Consider the following 21937-nt stretch of genomic DNA (forward strand, 5'->3'; position numbering starts at 1 on the left):
GTTGGTCTCAAACTCCTGACCTCAAGTGATCTGCCTGCCTCTGGCTCCCAAAGTGCTGGGATTACAGGATGAGCCACAGCGCCCGGCCTTATTATTATTTTTTGAGATGGAGTCTCGCTCTGTTGCCCAGTCTGGAGTGCAGTGGTGTGATCTTGGCTCACTGCAACCTCTGCCTCCTGGGTTCAAGTCATTCTCCTGCCTCAGCCTCCCAAGATGTTTGCACTACAGGTACAAACCAGATTTAGGCCAGGAGCGGTGGCTTATGCCTCCTGGGTTCAAGTGATTCTCCTGCCTCAGAGTTCTGAGTAGCTGGGATTACAGGCATGCACCACCACACCTGGCTAATTTTTGTATTTTTAGTAGATGCGATTTTACCATGTTGGTCAGGCTGGTCTCCAATTCCTGACCTCAGTTGATCTGCCTGCCTCGGCCTCCCAAAGTGCTGGGATTAAAGGTGTGAGCCACCGTGTAAAGATTTCATGTTAGAAGAGTTTCTTATTTGTTGTTAACGACTCACCGCCAGAGGAAAGCAAGCATCATTCTTTTTCAAAGTAAGTTTTACCTATATATTTATTTATCTGTTTTTGAGATGGTGTCTCACTCTGTCATCCAGGCTGGAGTGTAGTGGCGCGATCTTGGCTCACTGCAACCTCTTGCCTCCCGTGCTCAAGCAATCCTTCAAGCAATCCTCAGCCTGAAGTACCAGGGACTATAGGTTCACACCACCATACCCAGGTAATTTTTGTATTTTTAGTAGAGACAGTTGTTCACCATGTTAGCTAGGGGAGTCTCGAACTCCTGGGCTCAAGTGATCTGCCCACCTCATCCTCCCAAAGTGATGGGATTATAAGTGTGAGACACACTGCCCAGCCAACTTATACTCTATAAACACTTCGGGAGTTAAGAAAAGGGGATCAGCCTGGCGAGGTGGCTCATGCCTGTAATCCCAGCATTTTCGGAGGGCGATGCAGGTGGATCACGAGGTCAGGAGTTCGAGACCAGGTTGGCCAACATGGTGAAACCCTGTCTCTACTAAAAAATATATACAAAAAATTAGCCATGAGTGGTGGCAGGCTCCTGCAATCCCAGCTACTCAGGAGGCTGAGGCAGGAGAATCTCTTGAACCTCAGAGGCGGAGAACGCAGTGACAGAGTGAGACTCCATCTCAAAAAAAAAAAAAAAAAAAAAGGCCAGGTGCAGTGGCTCATGCCTATAATCCCAGCACTTTGGGAGGCCAAGGCAAGCGGATCACCTGAGGTCAGGAGTTTGAGACCAGCCTGACCAACATGGAGAAACTCTATCTCTCCAAAAAATACAAAATTAGCCAGTGTGGTGGTACACGCCTGTAATCCCAGCTATTCGGGAGACTGAGGCAGGAGAATCACTACCCAGGAGGCAGAGGTTGCTGTGAGTTAAGATCCTGCCATTGCACTCCAGCCTAGGCAACAAGAGCAAAACTCTGTCTCAAAAAAAAACAGAAAAAGAAGAGGGGATTGTGGTTTTAGTCAGACCCTTGCTGGCCTCTGACTTCTAGCACATGGAGTCGGGAAGAGAAAACTCATTGTGAGGGGTCACCAGGGGAGAGGCAACCAGCACCGCTGAAAAGCATAAAACATTCCTCAAAGAAAATTGGACAAAGTACCATGTAGACATTTGAGTTTTAAACACAGATAAAGTGACAATGACGTTTTCCCACACATCCTTATCTCCAATGGGGATGACTAAAGTTCATTCCTTTTGTGAAATCGATTGAAGTAATTTTCGTGACCGTTAATCTCTCCGGACCGCAGCTCTTCCTCCTCTTCCTCGCGGGCCTTCTTCATTTCTTCCTTGGCCTGTATGGCATCCATCTCCCTTTCTGGACCCTGGAGAAAGAAACAGAAAACAAAAGCCACAGAGGCCAGGGGTTATGCTTCCATGTAGCCAAATGCATGTCAGTACTCAGGGGATCCCTGCCTTCCAGAAGCCTCCGCACCACCTGGGATAGGCTGAATAAGAAGAGTCTAAAGATTTCATGTCTTGGATGGGCTCAGTGGTTCACACCTGTAATCCCAGCACTTTAGGAGGCTGAGATGGGCAGATCATGAGGTCAGGAGTTCGAGACCAGCCTGGTCAACAAGGAGAAACCTTGTCTTCACTAAAAATACGAAAATCAGCTGGGCGTGGTGCCGTGCACCTGTAATCCCAGCTACTCAGGAGACTGAGGCAGGAGAATTGCTTGAACCTGGGAGGCAGAGGTCTCGGTGAGCCGAGATCATACTATTGCACTCCAGCCTGGGTGACAGAATGAGAATCCGTCTCAAAAAAAAAAAAAAAAGATTTCATGTCCTAATCCCTGGAATCTTTTAATACTAACCTTACCTGGGGCTGGGTGCAGTGGCTCACGCCTGTAATCCCAACACTTCGGGAGGCTGAGGCAGGTGAATTACCTGAGGTCAGGACTTCAAGACCAGCTTGACCAATATGGTAAAACCCCATCTCTACTAAAAAGACAAAAACTAGCTGGGCATGGTGGCATGTGCCTGTAGTCCCAGCTACTTAGGAGGTTGAGGCAGGAGAATGACTTGAACCCAGGAGGCGGAGGTTGCAGTGAGCAGAGATTGTGCCACTGCACTCCAGCCTGAGTGACAGAGCCAGACTCCATTTGAAAAAAAAAATTACACAACTAAATTAATGACATAGGAAGAATTAATCATGTGCTTCATACCTTGGTTTCGCCCCAGGTGGCCTTGCCAAAATTATCTGCATACTCTTCATCATCTGTGATCAGAAAGTTATCAAAAATGGTTCCAGATCTCACCTGTAGATAAAAAAATAAGGTCTTCATTATTATTTTTTTATTCCCTTTTTTTTTTTGAGACAGAGTTTCACTCTTTTTGCCCAGGCTGGAGTGCAATGGCATAATCTCAGTTCACTGCAACCTCCACCTTCCAGGTTCAAGTGATTCTCCTGCCTCAGCCTCCTGAGTAGCTGGGATTATAGGTGCCCGCCACCACACCCAGCTGATTTTTGTATTTTTAGTAGAGACAGGGTTTCACCATGTTCACCAGGCTGGTCTCAAACTCCCAACCTTAGGTGATCTGCCCACCTTGGCCTCCCAAAGTGCTGGGATTACAGGCGTGAGCCACTGCATCCGGTGCTTTTACTCTTTATTCTTTGTTTTTGTTTTTGAGACGGAGTTTCGCTTTTGTTACCCAGACTGGAGTGCAATGGCACGATCTCGGCTCACCGCAACCTCCGCCTCCTGGGTTCAGGCAGTTCTCCTGCCTCATCCTCCTGAGTAGCTGGGATTAAAGGCACGCGCCACCATGCCCAGCTGATTTTTTGTATTTTTAGTAGAGACGGGGTTTCACCATGTTGACCGGGATGGTCTCGATCTCTTGACCTCATGATCCACCCGCCTCGGCCTCCCAAAGCGCTGGGATTACAGGCTTGAGCCACCTTGCCTGGCTATTGGTCTCGATCTCTTGACCTCGTGATCCACCCGCCTTAGCCTCCCAAAGTGCTGGGATTATAGGCGTGAGCCACTGTGCCCAGCTATTATTTGTTTATTTTTCATTTCTTTTTTCCTTTGGAAGTATATGAAACTTAGGTGAATTTTTTTTTTATTTTTTAAGAGATGGGGTCTTGCTATTTGCCTAGGTTAGATTTGAACTTCTGGACTTGGCTGGGCATGGTGGCTCACACCTGTAATCCCAGCATTTTGGGAGGCTGAGGCGGGTGAATCACTTGAGGTCGGGAGTTCAAAACCAACCTGGCCAACATGGTGAACCCTGTCTCTAAAAATACAAAAAGTATCAGAGGTGGTGGTGCATGCCTATAAGTGCCAGCTACTTGGGAGGCTGAGGTGGGAGGATTGCTTAAGTCTGGGAGGTAGAGGCTGCAGTGATCTGAGACTGTGCCACTGCACTTCCACCTGGGTCACAGAGTGTGACTCTGTCTCAAAAAAAAAAATGAACTTCTGGGCTCACATGAGCCTCCCACCTCAGCCTCTCCAGTAGCTGGGACTACTACAGGCATGAGCCATACTGTCCCTGGGTACTAGGCCTTCATTATTGATGTGACATATATAACAACTTTTCAAATATAAACAGTTGTATTTTGCTCCGTACTGTGCACTGTAACAGCAATTAGAATAGTAGGTGGTGCAAGGCATGGTGGCTCATGCCTGTAATCCCAGCACTTTGGGAGGCCAAAGCCAGCGGATCACCTGAGGTCAGAAGTTCAAGACCAGCCTGACCAACATGGAGAAACCCCATCTCTACTAAAACTACAAAATTAGCCAGGCGTGGTGGCACTTGCCTGTAATCCCAGCTACTTGGGAGGCTGAGGTAGGAGAATCACTTGAACCCAGGAGGAGAAGGTTGCGGTGAGCCGAGATTGTGCCATTGCACTCCAGCCTGGGTGACAAGAGCAAAACTCTGTCTCAAAAAAAGAATAGTAGGTGGTGCTTAAACCAATATCTAGAATATCCTTTCCTCTAGGGCATTGGTTCCTCAAACTTGGCTACACACTGGGTTCACCAAAATCTTTTTTTTTTTTTTTTGAGACAAAGTCTCACTCTGTTTTTTTTTTTTTTCAGACGGAGTTTCGCTGTTGTTACCCAGACTGGAGTGCAATGGCACAATCTCAGCTCACTGCAACCTCCGCCTTCTGGGTTCAAGCAATTCTCCTGCCTCAGCCTCCTGCGTACATGCCACCAAGCCCAGCTAATTTTTGTATTTTTAGTAGAGACGGGGTTTCACCTCGTTGACCAGGATGGTCTCGATCTCTTGACCTCGTGATCCACCCGCCTCAGCCTCCCAAAGTGCTGGGATTATAGGCGTGAGCCACCGCACTGGCCATGTTTTTTTTTTGTTATTGTTTGTTTGTTTTGAGACGGAGTCTTGCATTGTCACCCACGTTGGAGTGCAGCGGCGCAATCTTGGCTCACTGCATTCTCCACTTCTCAGGTTCAACTGATTCCTCCCAGGTTTAAAAGATTTTCCTGCCTCAGCCTCCTGAGTAGCTGGGACTACAAGCATGCACCACCACACCTGGCTGATTTTTGTATTTTTAGTAGAGATGGGGTTTTCCTGTTAATGTTAGCCAGCATGGTCTCCATCTCCTGACTTCATGATCTGCCCCTGTTGGCCTCCCAAAGTGCTGGGATTACAGGCATGAGCCACCTAGCCCACTGGGATCACCAAAACATTAACAAAAAAAAAAAAAAAACTCCCAGCACTTTGGGAGGTTGAGGTGGAAGGATTGCTTGAGCCTGGGAGATCCAAATTCTCCTAGACAACATAGTGAGATCCTCATTTCTCAAAAACAAAATCTGGGTGTGGTGGCTTGTGCCTGTAGTTCTAGCTACTTGGGAGGCTGAGGGGGAAGGATCTTTGGGTCCAGTCTGAGGCTGCAGTGCTAGGATCATGCCACTGCTCTCCAGCCTCGGTGACAGAATGAGATGCAGTCTCAAAACATAAACAGAACATAGCCAGGTGCAGTGGCTCGCACCAGTAATCCCAGCACTTTGGGAGGCTGAGGCGGGTGGATCACGAGGTCAAGAAATCGAGACCATCCTGGTCAACATCGTGAAACCCCATCTCTACTAAAAATACAAAAATTAGCTGGGTATGGTGGTGTGTGCCTGTAATCCCAGCTACTCGGGAGGCTGAGGCAGGAGAATTGCCTCAACCCAGGAGGCAGAGGTTGCGGTGAGCCGAGATCACGCCATTGCACTCTAGCCTGGGTTACAAGAGCGAAACTCCACCTCAAAAAAAAAAAAAAAAAAAGACAACAACAAAAAAATAAACAGAACAAAACACACACACACCAAAAAAACTGAAGCAAATTTAAAACCAAATGACCTGCCAAAGCTCCAGGCCGATGGCACCGATGTTCTCAAATTCCGAGAGGTCGTACTGTGTCAAATAGTTGGTATTCTTCATTTTATGGTGGAGCCAAATGTCTCTATCAATACCTTCTGGTTTCAGGCCATCCTGTATCAAAAAAAAAAAAGGGTGGTCTCAATGACCTGGACAGGGGAGGGGCAGCCCTGGAATCATGAGAAGAGGCCACACACCTGGCACGGGGGCTTCCGGAGCATTGCGGCCTGCCAGTCCCCATCCAGTCCACCATTCCAGTCACTCTGCCTGCTGGCGCTGGCGTCCAGAAAGTGCTTCTCCCAGTCCTTCACAGACATGTAAGGAAAAAGGAAACATCAGTCAGATGCTCATGTAGTTGTTGTTGCTTCTGTTTTTGTTTTCTTTCTTTCTTTATTTTTTTTTGAGACGGAGTCTTGCTCTGTCGCCCAGGCTGGAGTGCTGTGGCACAATCTCGGCTCACTGCAACCTCCTCCTGAGTTCAAGCGATTCTTTTGCCTCAGCCTCCCGAGTAGCTGGGACCACAGGTGTGTGCCACCACACCCGGCTAATTTTTGTATTTTTAGTAGAGACAGGGTTTCACCATGTTGGCACCCATGGAGGCCAAGGCGGGCAGATCACCTGAGTTCAGGAGTTTGAGACCAGCCTGACCAACATGAAGAAACCCTGGGAGATGGAGGTTGCAGTGAGCTGAGATCACACCACTGCACTCCAGCATGGGCGACAGAGCTAAACTCTGTCTCAAAAAAACCCAACTCTTTTATGATACCCAGATGTGTAGAGATGTGGCTGGTCTCCATTGTGTGCTCTGGGGAGGGCATTTGGTGGTACAATATTGCCATCGTGGCTACCAGCCATGCAGCAATTGTCCAGTAACTGGGTACTTACAAACCATATTTGTGCACTTTCTTTTTTTTTTTTTTGAGACCGAGTCTCACTCTGTCACCCAGGCTGGAGTGCAGTGGCACAATCTCAGCTCACTACAACTTCTGCCTCCTGGGTTCCAGTGATTCTCCTGCCTCAGCCTCCCGAGTAGTTGGGCTTACAGGTGTGTGCCACCACACCCGGCTAATTTTTGTATATTTTAGTAGAGACGGGGTTTCACTATATTGGCTATGCTGGTCTCGAACTCCTGACCTCATGATTCGCCCGCCTCAGTCTCCCAAAGTGCTGGGATTACAGGCGTGAGCCACCACGCCGGGCCTATTTGTGCACTTTCTAGAGCTGAGCAGGAAAAATTCACACCTGGGCTTTGTTGTCTTCAGTTAGCTCCGGGTCTTTCAATTCTGCCAGGGACTTTTCCTTCTTGAGTGATGTTAAGTTCCAATCATACTCGATGCTGCCAGATTCAATAGACTGGCCGTCAATCTTCACGTCGTAAGAAAGATCTGGTCTTAAAATTAGAGTGTAGAGGTGTGTAAAGCCATCAACCTGCATATTTTAGGGGGAAAAGTGTTAACAAACCCTCAATTTTTTTTTTTTTTTGAGATGGAGTCTTGCTCTGTTGCCCAGGCTGGAGTGCAGTGGTGCAATCTCAGCTCCTGCAACCTCTGCCTCCTGAGTTCAAGCGATTCTCTTTCCCTCAGCCTCCTGAGAAGCTGGGATTACAGGCACCTGCTACCATGCCTGGCTAAGTTTTTGTATTTAGTAGAGTTTCATCAGGAACTGGTCTGGAACTCCTGAACTCAGGTGATCCACCTGCCTTGGCCTCCCAAAGTCCTGGGATTATAGGCGTGAGCCACCGTGCCTGGCCAACCATTGATTTTTTTTTTTTTTTTTTTTGAGACAGAGTTTTGCTCTTGTTGCCCAGACTAGAGGGAAATAAGGTGATCTTGGCTCACTGCAACCTCCACCTCCCAGGCTCAAGCGATTCTCCTACCTCACCCTCCCAAGTAGCTGACATTACAGGCATTCACCATGACACCTGGCTAATTTTTTTGTATTTTTAGTAGAAACGAGGTTTCTCCATGTTGTTCAAGGTGGTCTCAAACTCCTGACCTAAGGTAATCCACTTGCCTTGGCCTCCCAAAGTGCTGGGACTACAGGCATGAGCCACCACACCCCGCCCCTCAATGTTTTAATGCAGGTCTAACTATGCAGTATGTATGTATGTATTTTAGAGACAAGGTCTCACTCTGTTGCCCAGGCTGGAGTGCAGTGGTGCAATCATAGCTCACTGTAGCCTTGACCTCCCGGGCTCAAGTGATCCTCGCCTCTCAGCCTCCTGAGTAGCTGGGACCACAGGTTCCTAGCATTACACCTGGCTAATTTTTGTATTTTTTGTAGTGACAGGGTTTCTTTTTTTTGGAGACAGAGTTTCACTCTTGTTACCCAGGCTGGAGTGCAATGGCGTGATCTCGGCTCACCGAAACCTCCGCCTCCTGGGTTCAGGCAATTCTCCTGCCTCAGCCTCCTGAGTAGCTGGGATTACAGGCACGCGCCACCCTGCCTAGCTAATTTTTTGTATTTTTAGTAGAGAGGGGCTTTCACCATGTTGACCAGGATGGTCTTGATCTCGTCAAGAGATCTGGCGGTCTGGATCACGTCCACTCGCCTCGGCCTCCCAAAGTACTGGGATTACAGGCTTGAGCCACCACGCCCGGCCGTGACAGGGTTTCATCATGTTGCCCAGGCTGGTCTGGAACTCCTTGGCTCAAGTGATCCTCCTGTCTCAGCCACCCAAAGGGCAGGGATTAGAGGTGTGAGCCACTGCGCCAGGCCATTTCTCCAGAATGTTTTTTCATCCTGAATATTTCATCCATGAATGAGGATGGATGTGGCTGAAATGTGACTGTCCTATTGTAATCCTCCTGGTGCAAATGATATGTCAGAGCTCACAGTAAAAAATGAGAGTGCCCTCCTCTCATTTTGGGGTAAAGACTTCAGGAAACCAGTCAAGAAGACAAGTATCTCTGATGGGCCCCTAAACTGGAAACCGGGAATGGGAGACATGTTTACAAAGACCCATCCCTGGCTCAGTTAAGTACTTTACGATCAAAACTATTTTCTCTAAACTAAGTTATCATCAGGTAAGAGTTAACACTCATTTATTTGTATACAGGAGCACTTACCTTACACCTGATTAATTTTTTGTTTTCATGATACTGATTCTTGAAATGTAAAATAACATGAACTTTCTTGATATCAAATCCACAAATATCGGGTCCTACAAAAAAAATTAGCTGTTCTCATTTTTTTCCCACAATGCATCACCATAGAATAGCCACCCCATAACCATTCTTCTTCTTTTTTTTGAAACAGAGTTTTGCTCTTGTTGCCCAGGCTGGAGTGCAGTGGTGCGATCTCAGCTGACCGCAACCTCCTCCTCCCAGGTTCAAGCAATTCTCCTGCCTCAGCCTCCCAATAGCTGGGATTACAGGCATGGGCCACCGGGCCTGGCTAATTTTGTGTATTTAGTAGAGACGGGTTTCTCCATGTTGGTCAGGCTGGTCTCCAACTCCCTGCCACAGGTGATGCGCCTGCCTTGGCCTCCCAAAGTGTTGGGATTACAGGCGTGAGCCACTGAGCCCAGCCCATTTTTCTTAAATATAATCAGGTATAATCCAATAATCAGATATTCACACTAATTTATTTATTTATTTGTTTATTTTCAAATTTTTTTTATTTTTGAGACAGAGTTTCGCTGTTGTTACCCAGACTGGAGTGCAATGGCACGATCTTGGCTCACCGCAACCTCCACCTTCTGGGTTCAAGCAATTCTCCTGCCTCAGCCTCCCGCGTAGCTGGGACTACAGGCATGCACCACCACGCCCAGCTAATTTTTGTATTTTTAGTAGAAACGGGGTTTCACCTTGTTGACCAGGATGGTCTCAATCTCTTGACCTCATGATCTGCCCACCTCGGCCTCCCAAAGTGCTGGGATTACAGGCGTGAGCCACCCCACCGCGCCTGGCCTATTTATTTGTTTATTTTTGAGACAGAGTCTCTCTGTTGCCCAGGCTGGAGTGAGGTGGTGCAATCTTGGCTCACTGCAATCTCCACCTCCCAGGTTTAAGTGATTCTCCTGTGTCAACCTCCCAAGTAGTTAGCTGTGATTACAAGCATGCACCACCACGCCCAGCTAATTTTTGTATTTTTAGTAGAGATAGGGTTTTGCATTGTAGGCTAGGCTGGTCTCAAACTACTGACCTCAGGTGATTCGCCTGCCTTGGCCTCCCAAAGTTCTGGGATTACAGGTGTGAGCCACTGTACCTGGTCACATGCAAATATCTTATTGCTGTTAAAGGACAATGTCCTGGCTTTCCACTCACTTCTTAGTGTGTTCTGAAGCTCATTTAAATATTCAAAGTGGCCTGTAATCCCAGCACTTTAGGAGGCCAAGGTGGGGGGGATCACTTGAGACCAGGAGTTCAAGACCAGCCTCACCAACATGGTGAAACCCCGTCTCTACTAAAAATACAAAAATTAATGAGAATGGTGGTGTGTACCTGTAGTCCCAGATACACAGGAGGCTGAGGTGAGAGGATCAGTTGAACCCAGGAGGTGGAGGTTGCAGTGAGCTGAGAGCTGGGCCACTGCACTCCAGCCTAGGTAGCAGAGCAAGACTCCATCTCAATTAAAAAAAAATGCTGACTGGGCGCGGTGGCTCACACTGTAATCCCAGCACTTGGGGAGGCCAAGGCAGGTGGATTGCTTGAGGTCAGGAGTTAGAGACCAGCCTGGTCAACATGGAGAAACCCCATCTCTATTAAAAATACAAAAAAATTAGCTGGGCATGGTGGCGCATGCCTGTAGTCCCAGCTACTCAGGAGGCTGAGGCAGGAGAATTGCTTGAACCCAGGAGGTGGAGGTTGCGGTAAGCTGAGATCATGCCATTGCACTCCAGCCTGGATAACAACAACGAAATTCCATCTCAAAAAAAAAACTCTGCTCCTCGAAAGCCCAGGCAGACTGATTTGAGTAATAAAAAAACTCTGGGGCCAGGTGCCATGGCTCCCTCCTGTAATCCCAGTACTTTGGGAGGCTCAGGCAGGCAGATCATGAGGTCAGGAGTTTGAGACCAGCCTGGCCAACATGGTGAAACCCTGTCTCTGCTAAAAATACAGGCTAGGCACGGTGGCTCACGCTTGTAATCCCAGAACATTGAGAGGCTGAGGTGGGCAGATCACGAGGTCAAGAGATTGAGACCATCCTGGCCAACAAGGGGAAAACCCATCTCTACTAAAAAGTACAAAAATGCAGCACTTTGGGAGGCCGAGGCGGGTGGATCATGAGGTCAAGAGATCGAGACCATCCTGGTCAACATGGTGAAACCCCGTCTCTACTAAAAATACAAAAATTAGCTGGGCATGGTGGCATGCACCTGTAGTCCCAGCTACTCAGGAGGCTGAGGCAGGAGAATTGCTTGAACCCAGGAGGCAGAGGTTGTGGTGAGCCAAGATCACACCACTGCACTCCAGCCTGGGTAACAAGAGCAAAACTCCGTCTAAAAAAAAAAAAATGTACAAAAATTAGCTGGACTTGGTGGCTCAAGCCTGTAGTCCCAGCTACTTGGGAGCCTGAGGCAGGACAATTGCTTGAACCTGGGAGACGGAGGTTGTAGTAAGCCGAGATCATGCCATTGTACTCCAGCCTGGGCGACAGAGTGAGACTCCATCTCAAAAAAAAAAAATCATCATCATAATAAAACTCTGGTCTGTTGCACAGCAATCTCTATGTGAATTCTCTCTCTGTTGGAATTCCCATGTCTTGATGAATCTGCTCTGCCTAGGCTATGGGCAAGCTGAACCCCTTGGGTGGTTACACGCAAGCTAATATTAGTTTTATTAAAGTTTTGGGGGTTTTTTTGTTTTTGTTTAAGGTGAAGTTTCACTCTATCTCCCAGGCTAGAGAACAGTGGCACAATCTCAGCTCACTGAAACCTCCACCTCCTGGGTTCAAGTGATTCTCCTGCCTCACCCTCCCAAGTAGTTGGGACCACAGGCATGTACCACCATACCCAGGTACTGTTTTTTTAAGAGATGGGTTTCTCCATGTTGGTCAGGCTGGTCTTGAACTCCCGACCTCAGGTGATCCGCCCACCTTGGCCTCCCAAAGTGCTGGGATTACAGGTGTGAGCCACCACGCCCGGTCGTCATTTTTGTATTTTTAGTAGAGATGGGGTTTCATCATGTTTGCCAGTCTGGTCTCGAACTCCTGATCTCGTGATCCACCTGCCTTGGCCTCCCGAAGTACTGGGATTACGGATGGGAACCACCATGCCCCACCTGTGCATAAGTATTTATGCAAATGTTAAGGCTCTGACAATGACTGTGCTTCTCTTCTCTTCCTCCTTAACACCTCACCCTCAGCAAGCTCCCCTCACACTAATGGCTGGCGCTGACTCATTACAACAAAGTGTTCCAATAGTGACAGAGCGGGTTTGAGTAAAATGGAACTGTTGAGTTAAAAACTGAAATACTAAGAAAAGTTTATTTCAATCTTTTTTTAACCCCAAATTAGGCTACTTGGCCATTCAGATGTAGTAGACATATGCTATATAGAGTATTTTTTTTTCTTCTTTTTAAATACAGAATAAGGTGGGGTCTTATTCTGTCATCCAGGCTGGAGTGCAGTTGTGTGATCATACCTCACTGCGTCCTCAAATTCCTTGGCTCAGCAGATCCTCCTGCTTCAGCCGCCTGAGTAGCTAGAACCACAGGTGCACATCACCACACTGGGTTAATTTTTTTTTTTTTTTGAGTCTTGCTCTGTTGCCCAGGCTGGAGTGCAGTGGCGTGATCTTGACTCACTGCAACCTCCACCTCCTGGGTTCAAGGGATTCTCCTGCCTCAGCCTCCTGAGTAGCTGGATTACAGCCACACACCACCACAACTGTAATTTTAAAAATTTTTTGAGAGATGGGGTCTTGCTGTGTTGCCCAGGCTGGTCTCAAACTCCTGGGCTTATCATCCTCCCTGGGCAGATTTTTCTGGATATCCATTTTTTTCTTCTGTTTTTTTTTTTTTTTGAGATGGAGTTTCGCTCTTATTACCCAGGCTGGAGTGCAATGGCACGATCTCGGCTCACTGCAACCTCCGCCTCCTGGGTTCAGGCAATTCTCCTGCCTTAGCCTCCTGAGTAGCTGGGATTACAGGCACGCGCCACCATGCCCAGCTAATTTTTTGTATTTTTAGTAGAGATGGGGTTTCACCATGTTGACCAGATGGTCTCGATCTCTTGACCTCGTGATCCACCCACCTCGGCCTCCCAAAGTGCTGGGATTACAGGCTTGAGCCACTGCGCCCGGCTATTTTTAAAAAATATTTTGTAGAGACAGGGTCTCACTATGTTGGTCAAGCTAGTCTCAAACTCCTGGACTCAAATAATCCTCCTGCCTTGGCCTCCCAAAGTGCTGAGATTACAGGCATGAGCCACTGTGCCTGGCTAAGGATGATTTTTTTTTTTTTTTAAAGACAGGGTTTCACCATGTTGGCCTGGCTGGTCTTGAACTCCTAACCTCAGGTGATCCACCTGCTTCGGACTCCCAAAGTGCTGAGATTACAGGCATGAGCCACCACGCCTGGCCGATTTTTTTTTTTTTTTTTTTGAGACAGAGTCTTACTCTGTTGCCCTGGCTGGAGTGCAATGGTACTATTTTGGCTCACTGAAACCTCCACTTCCCGGGTTCAAGTGATACTCCCACCTCAGCCTCCTGAGTGGCTGGGATTACAGGCATGTGGCACCATGCCTGGCTAATTTTTGTACTTTTAGTAGAGAAGGGGTTTCACCATGTTCGCCAGGCTGGTCTCAAACTCCTGACCTCAAGTAATCTGCCCACCTCAGCCTCCCAAAGTGCTGAGACTACAGGCATGAGCCACCACATCCAGCCTGAGGTACATTAACTCTTAAAGTTGCAAGTTACACTATATTTATGTCTATTTCCTGTGGCCCAGTGTGACTCCTTCCCAGTTCCAGCATAAATTTTAATCAAGTACCCCTGGTTTTAGGAGACATTTAATATTTTCCAGAGGTTTGCAGGCTTTTTCTATAAATGCCAGAGGGTAGAATGTTTCTGGCTTTGTAAGCCTAATGATTTGTGTCATGACAACTTAACTTTGCCACAGCTACTGGCAAGCAGCCACAGACAACATATAAATGAACAACGTGAGGCTGCATTCCAGTAAGACTTCATTTAGGGACACTGAAATCTAAATTTCATCTAATTGCCTTTTTTTTTTTTTTTTAACGGAGATGGGGTCTCATTGTATTCCCCTAGGCTGGAGTGCAGTGGTGAAATCTCAGCTCCCTGCAACCTCCACCTCCTGGGTTCAAGTGATTCTCCTGTCTCAGCCTCCTGAGTAGCTAGAATTATGCGCATTTGCCACCACACCTGGCTAATTTTTGTATTTTTAGTAGAGATAGGGTTTCACCATCTTGGCCAGGCTGGTCTCGAACTCCAGACTTTGTGATCTGCCTGCCTCAGCCTCCCAAAGTGCTGGGATTACAGGTGTGAGCCACCATGCCTGGCCTTCTTTTTTTTTTTGAGATGAAGTGTTGCTGTTGCCCAGGCTGGAATGTGTACTGTAGTGGTGCAATCTCAGCTCACTGCAACCTCTGTCTCCCAAGCTGAAGCAATTCTCTGCCCAGCCTCCCGAGTAGCTGGGATTATAGGTGCCTGCCACCACCCCCAGCTAATTTTTTTTTTGAGACGGCGTTTCGCTCTTGTTACCCAGGCTGCAGTGCAATGGCGCGATCTCGGCTCACTGCAACCTCCGCCTCCTGGGTTCAGGCAATTCTCCTGCCTCAGCCTCCTGAGTAGCTGGGACTACAGGCACACGCCACCACGCCCAGCTAATTTTTTTGTATTTTTAGTAGAGACGGGGTTTCACCATGTTGACCAGGATGGTCTCAATCTCTTGACCTCGTGATCCACCCACCTCGGCCTCCCAAAGTGCTGGGATTACAGGCTTGAGCCACCATGCCTGGCTAATTTTTGTATATTTAGTAGAGACGGGGTTTCACCATCTTGGCCAGGCTGGGCTTCAATTTCTGACCTCGTTATCCACCCACCTCGGCTTCCCAAAGTGCTGGGATTACAGGTGTGAGACACTGCGCCCAGCCAAATTTCATACAATTTTCATGCATCGCAAAATGTCATCCTTGTATTGATTTTTTTCCAACCAGTTAAAAATGTAACAAAATTTGTAGTTCATGGGTCATAGAAACGCAGATGGTGGGCCGGGCATGGTGGCTCACGCCTGTAATCCCAGCACTTTGGGAGGCCAAGGCGGGTGGATCACGAGGTCAAGAGATCGAGACCATCCTGGTCAACATGGTGAAACCCCGTCTCTACTAAAAATACAAAAAATTAGCTGGGCATGGTGGCGCGTGCCTATAATCCCAGCTACTCAGGAGGCTGAGGCAGGAGAATTGCCTGAACCCAGGTGGAGGGTGCGGTGAGCCGAGATCGCACCATTGCACTCCAGCCTGGGTAACAAGAGCAAAACTCCATCTCAAAAAAAAAAAAAAAAAAAAACGCAGATGGTGGGCCAATTTGGTCCGTGACCAAGGTTTACTGAGTCCTGAAGGATTGAAAACACAGGTTGAGGCCATGTGTGGTGGCTCGGGCTTGTAATCACAGCAGTTTGGAAGGCCAAGGCGGGTGGGTCACCTGAAGCCAGGAGTTCGAGATATGCCAGGAGTTCAAGACCAGCCTGGCCAACATAGTGAAATCCCATCTCTACTAAATACAAAAAAGTTAGCCAGGTATGGTGGTGCATGCCTATAATCCCAGCTACTCAGGAAGCTGAGGCAGGAGAATTGCTTGAACCCTGGAGGTGGAGGTTGTAGTGAGCCAAGACTGTGCCACTGCCATTGCACTCCAGACTAGGCAACAAGAGTGAAAACTCCATCTCAAAAATAAAAAGAGGGCCGGGCGCAGTGGCTCACGCCTATAATCCCAGCACTTTGGGAGGCCAAGGTGGGCAGATCATGAGGTCAAGAGATCAAGACCATCCTGGGCAACATGGTGAAACCCCGTCTCTACTAAAAACACAAAAATTAGCTGGGCATGGTGGCACGTGCCTGTAATCCCAGCTACTCGGGAGGCTGAGGCAGGAGAATTGCTTGAACTCAGGAGGCGGAGGTTACGGTGAGCCGAGATTGCGCCATTGCACTCCAGCCTGGGTAACAAGAGCCAAACTCTGTCTTGAAAAACAAAACAAAACAAAAAAAAAACACCACACAAGTTGAGCATCCCAAATCAAAAAATTCCAAATCTGAAGTGTTCCAAAATCCAAAGCTCTTAGACTCAACGTGATGCTCGAAGGAAATGCTCACTGGAGCACTGTGGATTTCTGTTTTTTCAGATTAACAATGCTCAGCCAGTAAGGATAATGCAAATACTCCAAAATTCCAAAATCCAAAACACTGGTCCCAAACATTTCAGGTAAGGAATCCTTAGCCTGCATGAGGGCTGCACTAATGGTGAATAAATAACTTTTTCAGGAATACAACAGACTGGTACAGTTGCTTTCTATATTAATTCAGTTTAACAGTGCTATAAACCTTGGATCCGATATACTCAATACTACTAACCTTCACTATGTTAGCAAAGTCTAGTCTAAAGATCCTGTGAAGTGGGAGGGTTTTCAAAGTCACTAGAAGTGGTGGTGTTGTACCACCTAAACTCACCAAACATAATATAGTACTGTGATTTTTCATTCAGGTTCTTCTGGTCAACGTCTGCAGGAAAGACTTTAATGTAGCCTCCTCCACAGTCCATCTTCTGCTCATGTTTTACTGTGTACTGAATGACCAGAGTCTTCCCTTTATTGCTGAACGGTTTGAAGCGTGCAGAGATGGCATAGAATCGGCCATTTTGAGTGGTTTGCAGACCTTTGAACAAAAATACTCATGAATGATTAGGAACGATGTTGTGCTCAGTAATGCAGGAAGTTAAATGGATGTCTTTCCCTTACTCCCAACCATAAATGTCCTAGCCATTAACAGTGATCTGGTGCCAACAGAGCACTACACAATCCTGCATAATGGGCACACTACTAGCAGGCACGCTGCTTCCATACAACTTGTATTTTACACACCTGAAAGTATTTGTTTTTAACATACTGCTGTTATTTGTTTATTTATTAGACAGAGTCTCATTCTGTTGCCCAGGCTGGAGTGCAGTGGTGCAATCTCAGCTCACTGCAACCTTTGCCTCTTGACTTCAAGTGATTCTCCTGCCTCAGCCTCCCGTGTAGCTGCTGGGATTATAGGTGTGTGCCACCATGCTCAGCTAATTTTTGTATTTTTAGTAGAGACAGAGTTTCACCACATTGGCCAGGCTGGTCTCGAATTCCTGACCCCATGATCTGCCCGCCTCAGCCTCCCAAAGTGCTGGGATTACAGGCGCGAGACACTGCACCCGGCCAGGTCACCTGTATTTTAAATTTTGTGGGTCATTTGGTCTCTTTCCTAACCACTCTATTCTGCCTTTTCAGCATAAAGCAGCCATAGACAATATAAATGAATGAATGTGGCTGTTTTCTAATAAAACTTTATTTATGAACACTAAACCTCCTTTTTTTTTTTTTTTTTTTTTTTTTTTTGAGACAGAGTCTTGCTCTGTTGCCCACGCTGAATCTTTGCTCACTGCAACTGATGCCTCCCAGGTTCAAGTGATTCTCCTGCCTCAGCCTCCTGAGTAGGTGGGACTACAGGCATTCAACACCACACCTGGCTAATTTTTGCATTTTTAGTAGAGAATGGGTTTCGCCACATTGTCCAGGCTGGTCTTGAACTCCTGGCCTCAGGTGATCCACCCATCTCCCACCTCCCAGAGTGCTAAGATTACAGGCATGAGCCACCACGCCCAGCCTAAACTTTCACATATATAAAAGCAAATACAATTTAAAAGGCTTAAGAGGCCAGTCATGGTGGCTCACATCTGTAATCTCAGTACTTTGGGAGGCTGAGCCGGGTAGATCACTTGAGGTCAGGAGTTTGAGAGCAGCCTGGCTAATGGTGCCAAAACCCCATTTCCACTTAAAATACAAAATTAGTTGGGCATAGTGGCAGGTGCCTGTGGTCCCATCTACTTGGGAAGCTGAGGCAGCCGAATCACTTGAACCTGGGAGGTGGAGGAGCCGAGACTGCCCCACTGCACTCCAGCCTGAGTGGCAGAGTGACACTGTTTTAAAAAAACAAATAAAATAGCTGCTGGGCACGGAGGCTCACGCCTGAAATCTCAGCACTTTGGGAGGCTGAGGCAGGCAGACCATGAGGTCAGGAGATCGAGGCCATCCTGGCTAACACAGTGAAACCCCATCTCTACTAAAAATACAAAAATTAGCCGAGCATGGTGGCACGCACTTGTAGTCCCAGCTACTTGGGAAGCTGAGGCAGGAGAATCGCTTGAAACTGGAAGGTGGAGGTTGCAGTGACCCGAGATCACACCACTGCACTCCAGTCTGGGCAACAGAATCAACAAAATAAATAAAATAAAATAAAATAAAATAAAATAAAAGCCTTGGGTGAGATGTGTGCCCTGAGTCATGCAGCTTGCAGGTGTAACCTCTGCTTCTTAGATCATAGGTTAACCTTCTTCCTCATTGCTCTTGTTCTGTAAATGGCTAGGACAGACCAGAGACTACGCCTCCTCCACTTGTAACCGCTGACCTTTGATTACAGGTTAACTGCCTCCAGGATTGTCCTGTACCTAACTCAGACCAGATGGCACACGAGATGCCAAGACTGTTAACATCTTCAGGATGAAATGTTAAATACGCCTTCTCAGAAGAAAAAGACCACCTTGTCTAATCAGATCATGGCAATTATGTATCAAGCCTTGCATAGAAAGATGTCAAAATTCTGTTAAGCTTCCCTCAACTTTGTCTGTACCAATGATCCCAAACTTCTACACTTCAAAACACTGACTTCTGTTTTTTGGGATCTGCTTTCCGAACAGTTGTCCTCAAACTTTCAGCTTGAATTAGCTCTTCCCCCACTACTCCCAGAGATGGAGTCTCGTGCCCAGGCTGGAGTGCAGTGAAGCAATCTCTGTTCACTGCAACCTCTGCCTCCTGGGTTCAGGCGATTCTCTTGCCTCAGCCTCTCCATTAGCTGGAATTACAGACATGTGCCACCACGCCTGGCTAAGTTTTGTGTTCCTAGTAGAGATGGGGTTTCACTGTGTTGGCCAGGCTGGTCTCAACCTCTTTTTTTTTTTTTTTTTTGAGACGGAGTTTTGCTGTTGTTACCCAGACTGGAGTGCAATGGCGCGATCTCAGCTTACCGCAACCTCCGCCTTCTGGGTTCAAGCAATTCTCCTGCCTCAGCCTCCTGCGTAGCTGGGACTACAGGTGTGCACCACCACGCCCAGCTAATTTTTGTATTTTTAGTAGAGAAGGGGTTTCACCTCATTGATCAGGATGGTCTCAATCTCTTGACCTCATGATCCACCCGCCTCGGCCTCCCAAACTGCTGAGATTATAGGTGTGAGCCACCACACCCGGCCCCATATTTTTCTTTTTCTTTTTTTTTTTTTGTGAGACGGAGTTTCGCTCTTGTTACCCAGGCTGCAGTGCAATGGCACAATCTCAGCTCATCGCAACCTCTGCCTCCTGGGTTCAAGCAATTCTCCTGCCTCAGCCTCCTGAGTAGCTGGGATTACAGGCGCGCACCACCATGCCCAGCTAATTTTTGTATTTTTAGTAGAGACGGGGTTTCACCATGTTGACCAGGATGGTCTCGATCTCTTGACCTCGTGATCCACCCGCCTTGGCCTCCCAAAGTGCTGGGATTACAGGCGTGAGCCACCGCACCCGGCCCCATATTTTTCTTTTTAATGCAAACATTAAAATGAGAGGAGGAGCCCACTTTTCCCTCTGAGGGGAACAGCCCTTGATCCCCATGTGCACTTGACTAGCATCTTTTAAGAGGGGCAATTTTGGTAATGGATACTCATAACACATTTTTTTTTTTTAAGATGGAGTCTTGGCCTGTCACCAGGCTGGAGTGCAGTGGTGCAATCTGGGCTCACTGCAACCTCCACCTCCTGGGTTCAAGCAATTCTCCTGCCTCAGCCTCCCGAGTAGCTGGGACTATAGGTGTGTGCCACCATGCCTTGCTAATTTTTTCTATTTTAGTAGAGACAGGGTTTCACCACATTGGCCAGAATGTTCTCCATTTCCTGACCTTGTGATCCACTCACCTCAGCCTCCCAAAGTGCTGGAATTACAGGCGTGAGCCACCATGTCTGGCCAACACATTTATATAAATATAATCCAAAGGTTAAACACCATTGAATATGTGACAGTGCTTCTTGTATGATTTTATTTATTTATTTTTTTGAGACGGAGTTTCTTTCGTTACCCAGTCTGGAGTGCAATGGCACGATCTTGGCTCACCGCAACCTCCGCCTTCTGGGTTCAAGCAATTCTCCTGCCTCAGCCTCCCGAGTAGCTGGGACTACAGGTGTGCACCACCATGCCCAGCTAATTTTTGTATTTTTAGTAGAGACGGGGTTTCACCTTGTTGACCAGGATGGTCTTGATCTGTTGACCTCATGATCCACCTGCCTCGGCCTCCCAAAGTGCTGGGATTACAGGCGTGAGCCACCGTGCCCGGCCTCTTGTATGATTTTATTATGCCAAATAAGCTGAATATGTCTCCTTGGACTTCAGGGGACCTAATACCAATAAAATAATAGTAATAGTAATAATAATAATAGGCCAAGCACCTTGGCTCACGTTTATAATCCCAGCACTTTGGGAGGCTAAGGGGAGGATCACTTGAGGCCAGGAGTTTGAGAGCAGCCTGGGTAACATGATGAAACCCTGTCTCTAAAAAAATTAGCCTGAAACAGGCATGGTGGTGCATGCCTGTAATCCCAGCTCCTAGGGAGCCTGAAACAGGAGAATTGCTTGAATCCTGCCGGTGGTTTGAGTGAGCCAAAATCGTACCACTGCACTCCAGCCTGGGAAACAGAGACGGACTCCTGCTTTAAAAAAAAAAAAAAAAGGAGCAATCTTCGGCAATAAAGAGAGAGGAGGCCAGGTGTGGTGACTCACACCTGTAATCCCAGCTCTTTGAGAGGCTAAGGCAGGTGGATCACAAGATCAGGAGTTCGAGATTAGCCTGGCCAACATGGTGAAACCCCTTCTGTACTAAAAATACAAAAATTAGCTGGGTGTGCTGGCGTTCGCCTGTAGGCCCAGCTACTCAGGAGGCTGAGACAGGAGAATTGCTCAAACCTGGGAGGCGCAGGTTGCAGTGAGCCAAGATCATGCCACTGCACTCCAGCCTGGGCAACAGAACAAGACTCTGTCTCAAAAAAAAAAAAAAGAAAAAGAAAGAGAAAGAAAGAAAGGAAAAGAAATGAAAAGAAAGAAAGAAAGAAGGAAAAGAAAAGAAAAGAAAGGAGAGAGAAAACAACAACAAAAGATAAGGAAGCCTTGCCTTAAAGTCTATGCCTTAAGGTCTTCATGTGTAAAATGGGAATAAAAGCTTTTGGCTGTGCCGTAACTACCTTGAAAGGTTGCTATGGAAAATGTAACATTAGGCTCGATTTGGTCCTGATTCTACACTAACCTTTATCTTTCTCTTTATGACCATAAAAGTTCCCCGACGAGACTCTAAAATGCCCAAAACGGGAGTCATTGGTGGACTGCACCCATCGGTTTCTCCAGTGCTCTGTGGGGAGGGGAAATAACACCGGTTAGAGCTGATAACAGTTAATTTGCGTCGAGGGAAAGGTGAGGGGGACCCTCGAATAATTGAGGGTTCGCTGCCATCGACCCCGCGGCGACTCTGGCCAGCCCTAGAGGGGAGGAGATAGGGGAGCTTACACCCTTGCCACCACGGGCGTCACCCCTTCACCTCCGTCTAGAAATTCCTCTTGGAAATAAACGGTAGCCAGCGCCACCCGCAGCAAGCAGATGGCCCAGAGTGGGACCGGAGCCCCGGCCATGGGGGCGTGCACTACGCTTCCTGGCGCCACCGCCCCTTCGCTTCCGGCGGTCTCTGCGGCTCTTCAGGCGCGCCCCGAAACTACCACTCCTGTCACGTCTCGTGATTATGACCTGAGGTCTCATAGGTCGCTGCGGCGCGGGGCACGTCGGGCCCGTCCC

The 21937-nt window shown here is 47.7% G+C and overlaps 1 protein-coding gene across 1 annotated transcript; it reads right to left on the bottom strand.

Moving 5' to 3' along the window:
- Nucleotides 1-552: 552 nt before the first annotated feature.
- Nucleotides 553-21832, bottom strand: CALR3 (calreticulin 3). Its single transcript, XM_035287135.3, has 9 exons — nucleotides 21687-21832; nucleotides 21399-21500; nucleotides 16500-16703; nucleotides 8936-9030; nucleotides 7110-7295; nucleotides 6065-6172; nucleotides 5850-5981; nucleotides 2708-2800; nucleotides 553-1865 (listed from the first exon to the last, which is right to left on the bottom strand). Exons 1-9 carry the CDS (start codon nucleotides 21775-21777, stop codon nucleotides 1722-1724), a joined length of 1155 nt encoding a protein of 384 aa, XP_035143026.1. The 5' UTR covers nucleotides 21778-21832; the 3' UTR covers nucleotides 553-1721.
- Nucleotides 21833-21937: the final 105 nt, after the last annotated feature.

Source organism: Callithrix jacchus, chromosome 22, assembly GCF_049354715.1.
Source record: "Callithrix jacchus isolate 240 chromosome 22, calJac240_pri, whole genome shotgun sequence".
NCBI lineage: Eukaryota > Metazoa > Chordata > Mammalia > Primates > Cebidae > Callithrix > Callithrix jacchus.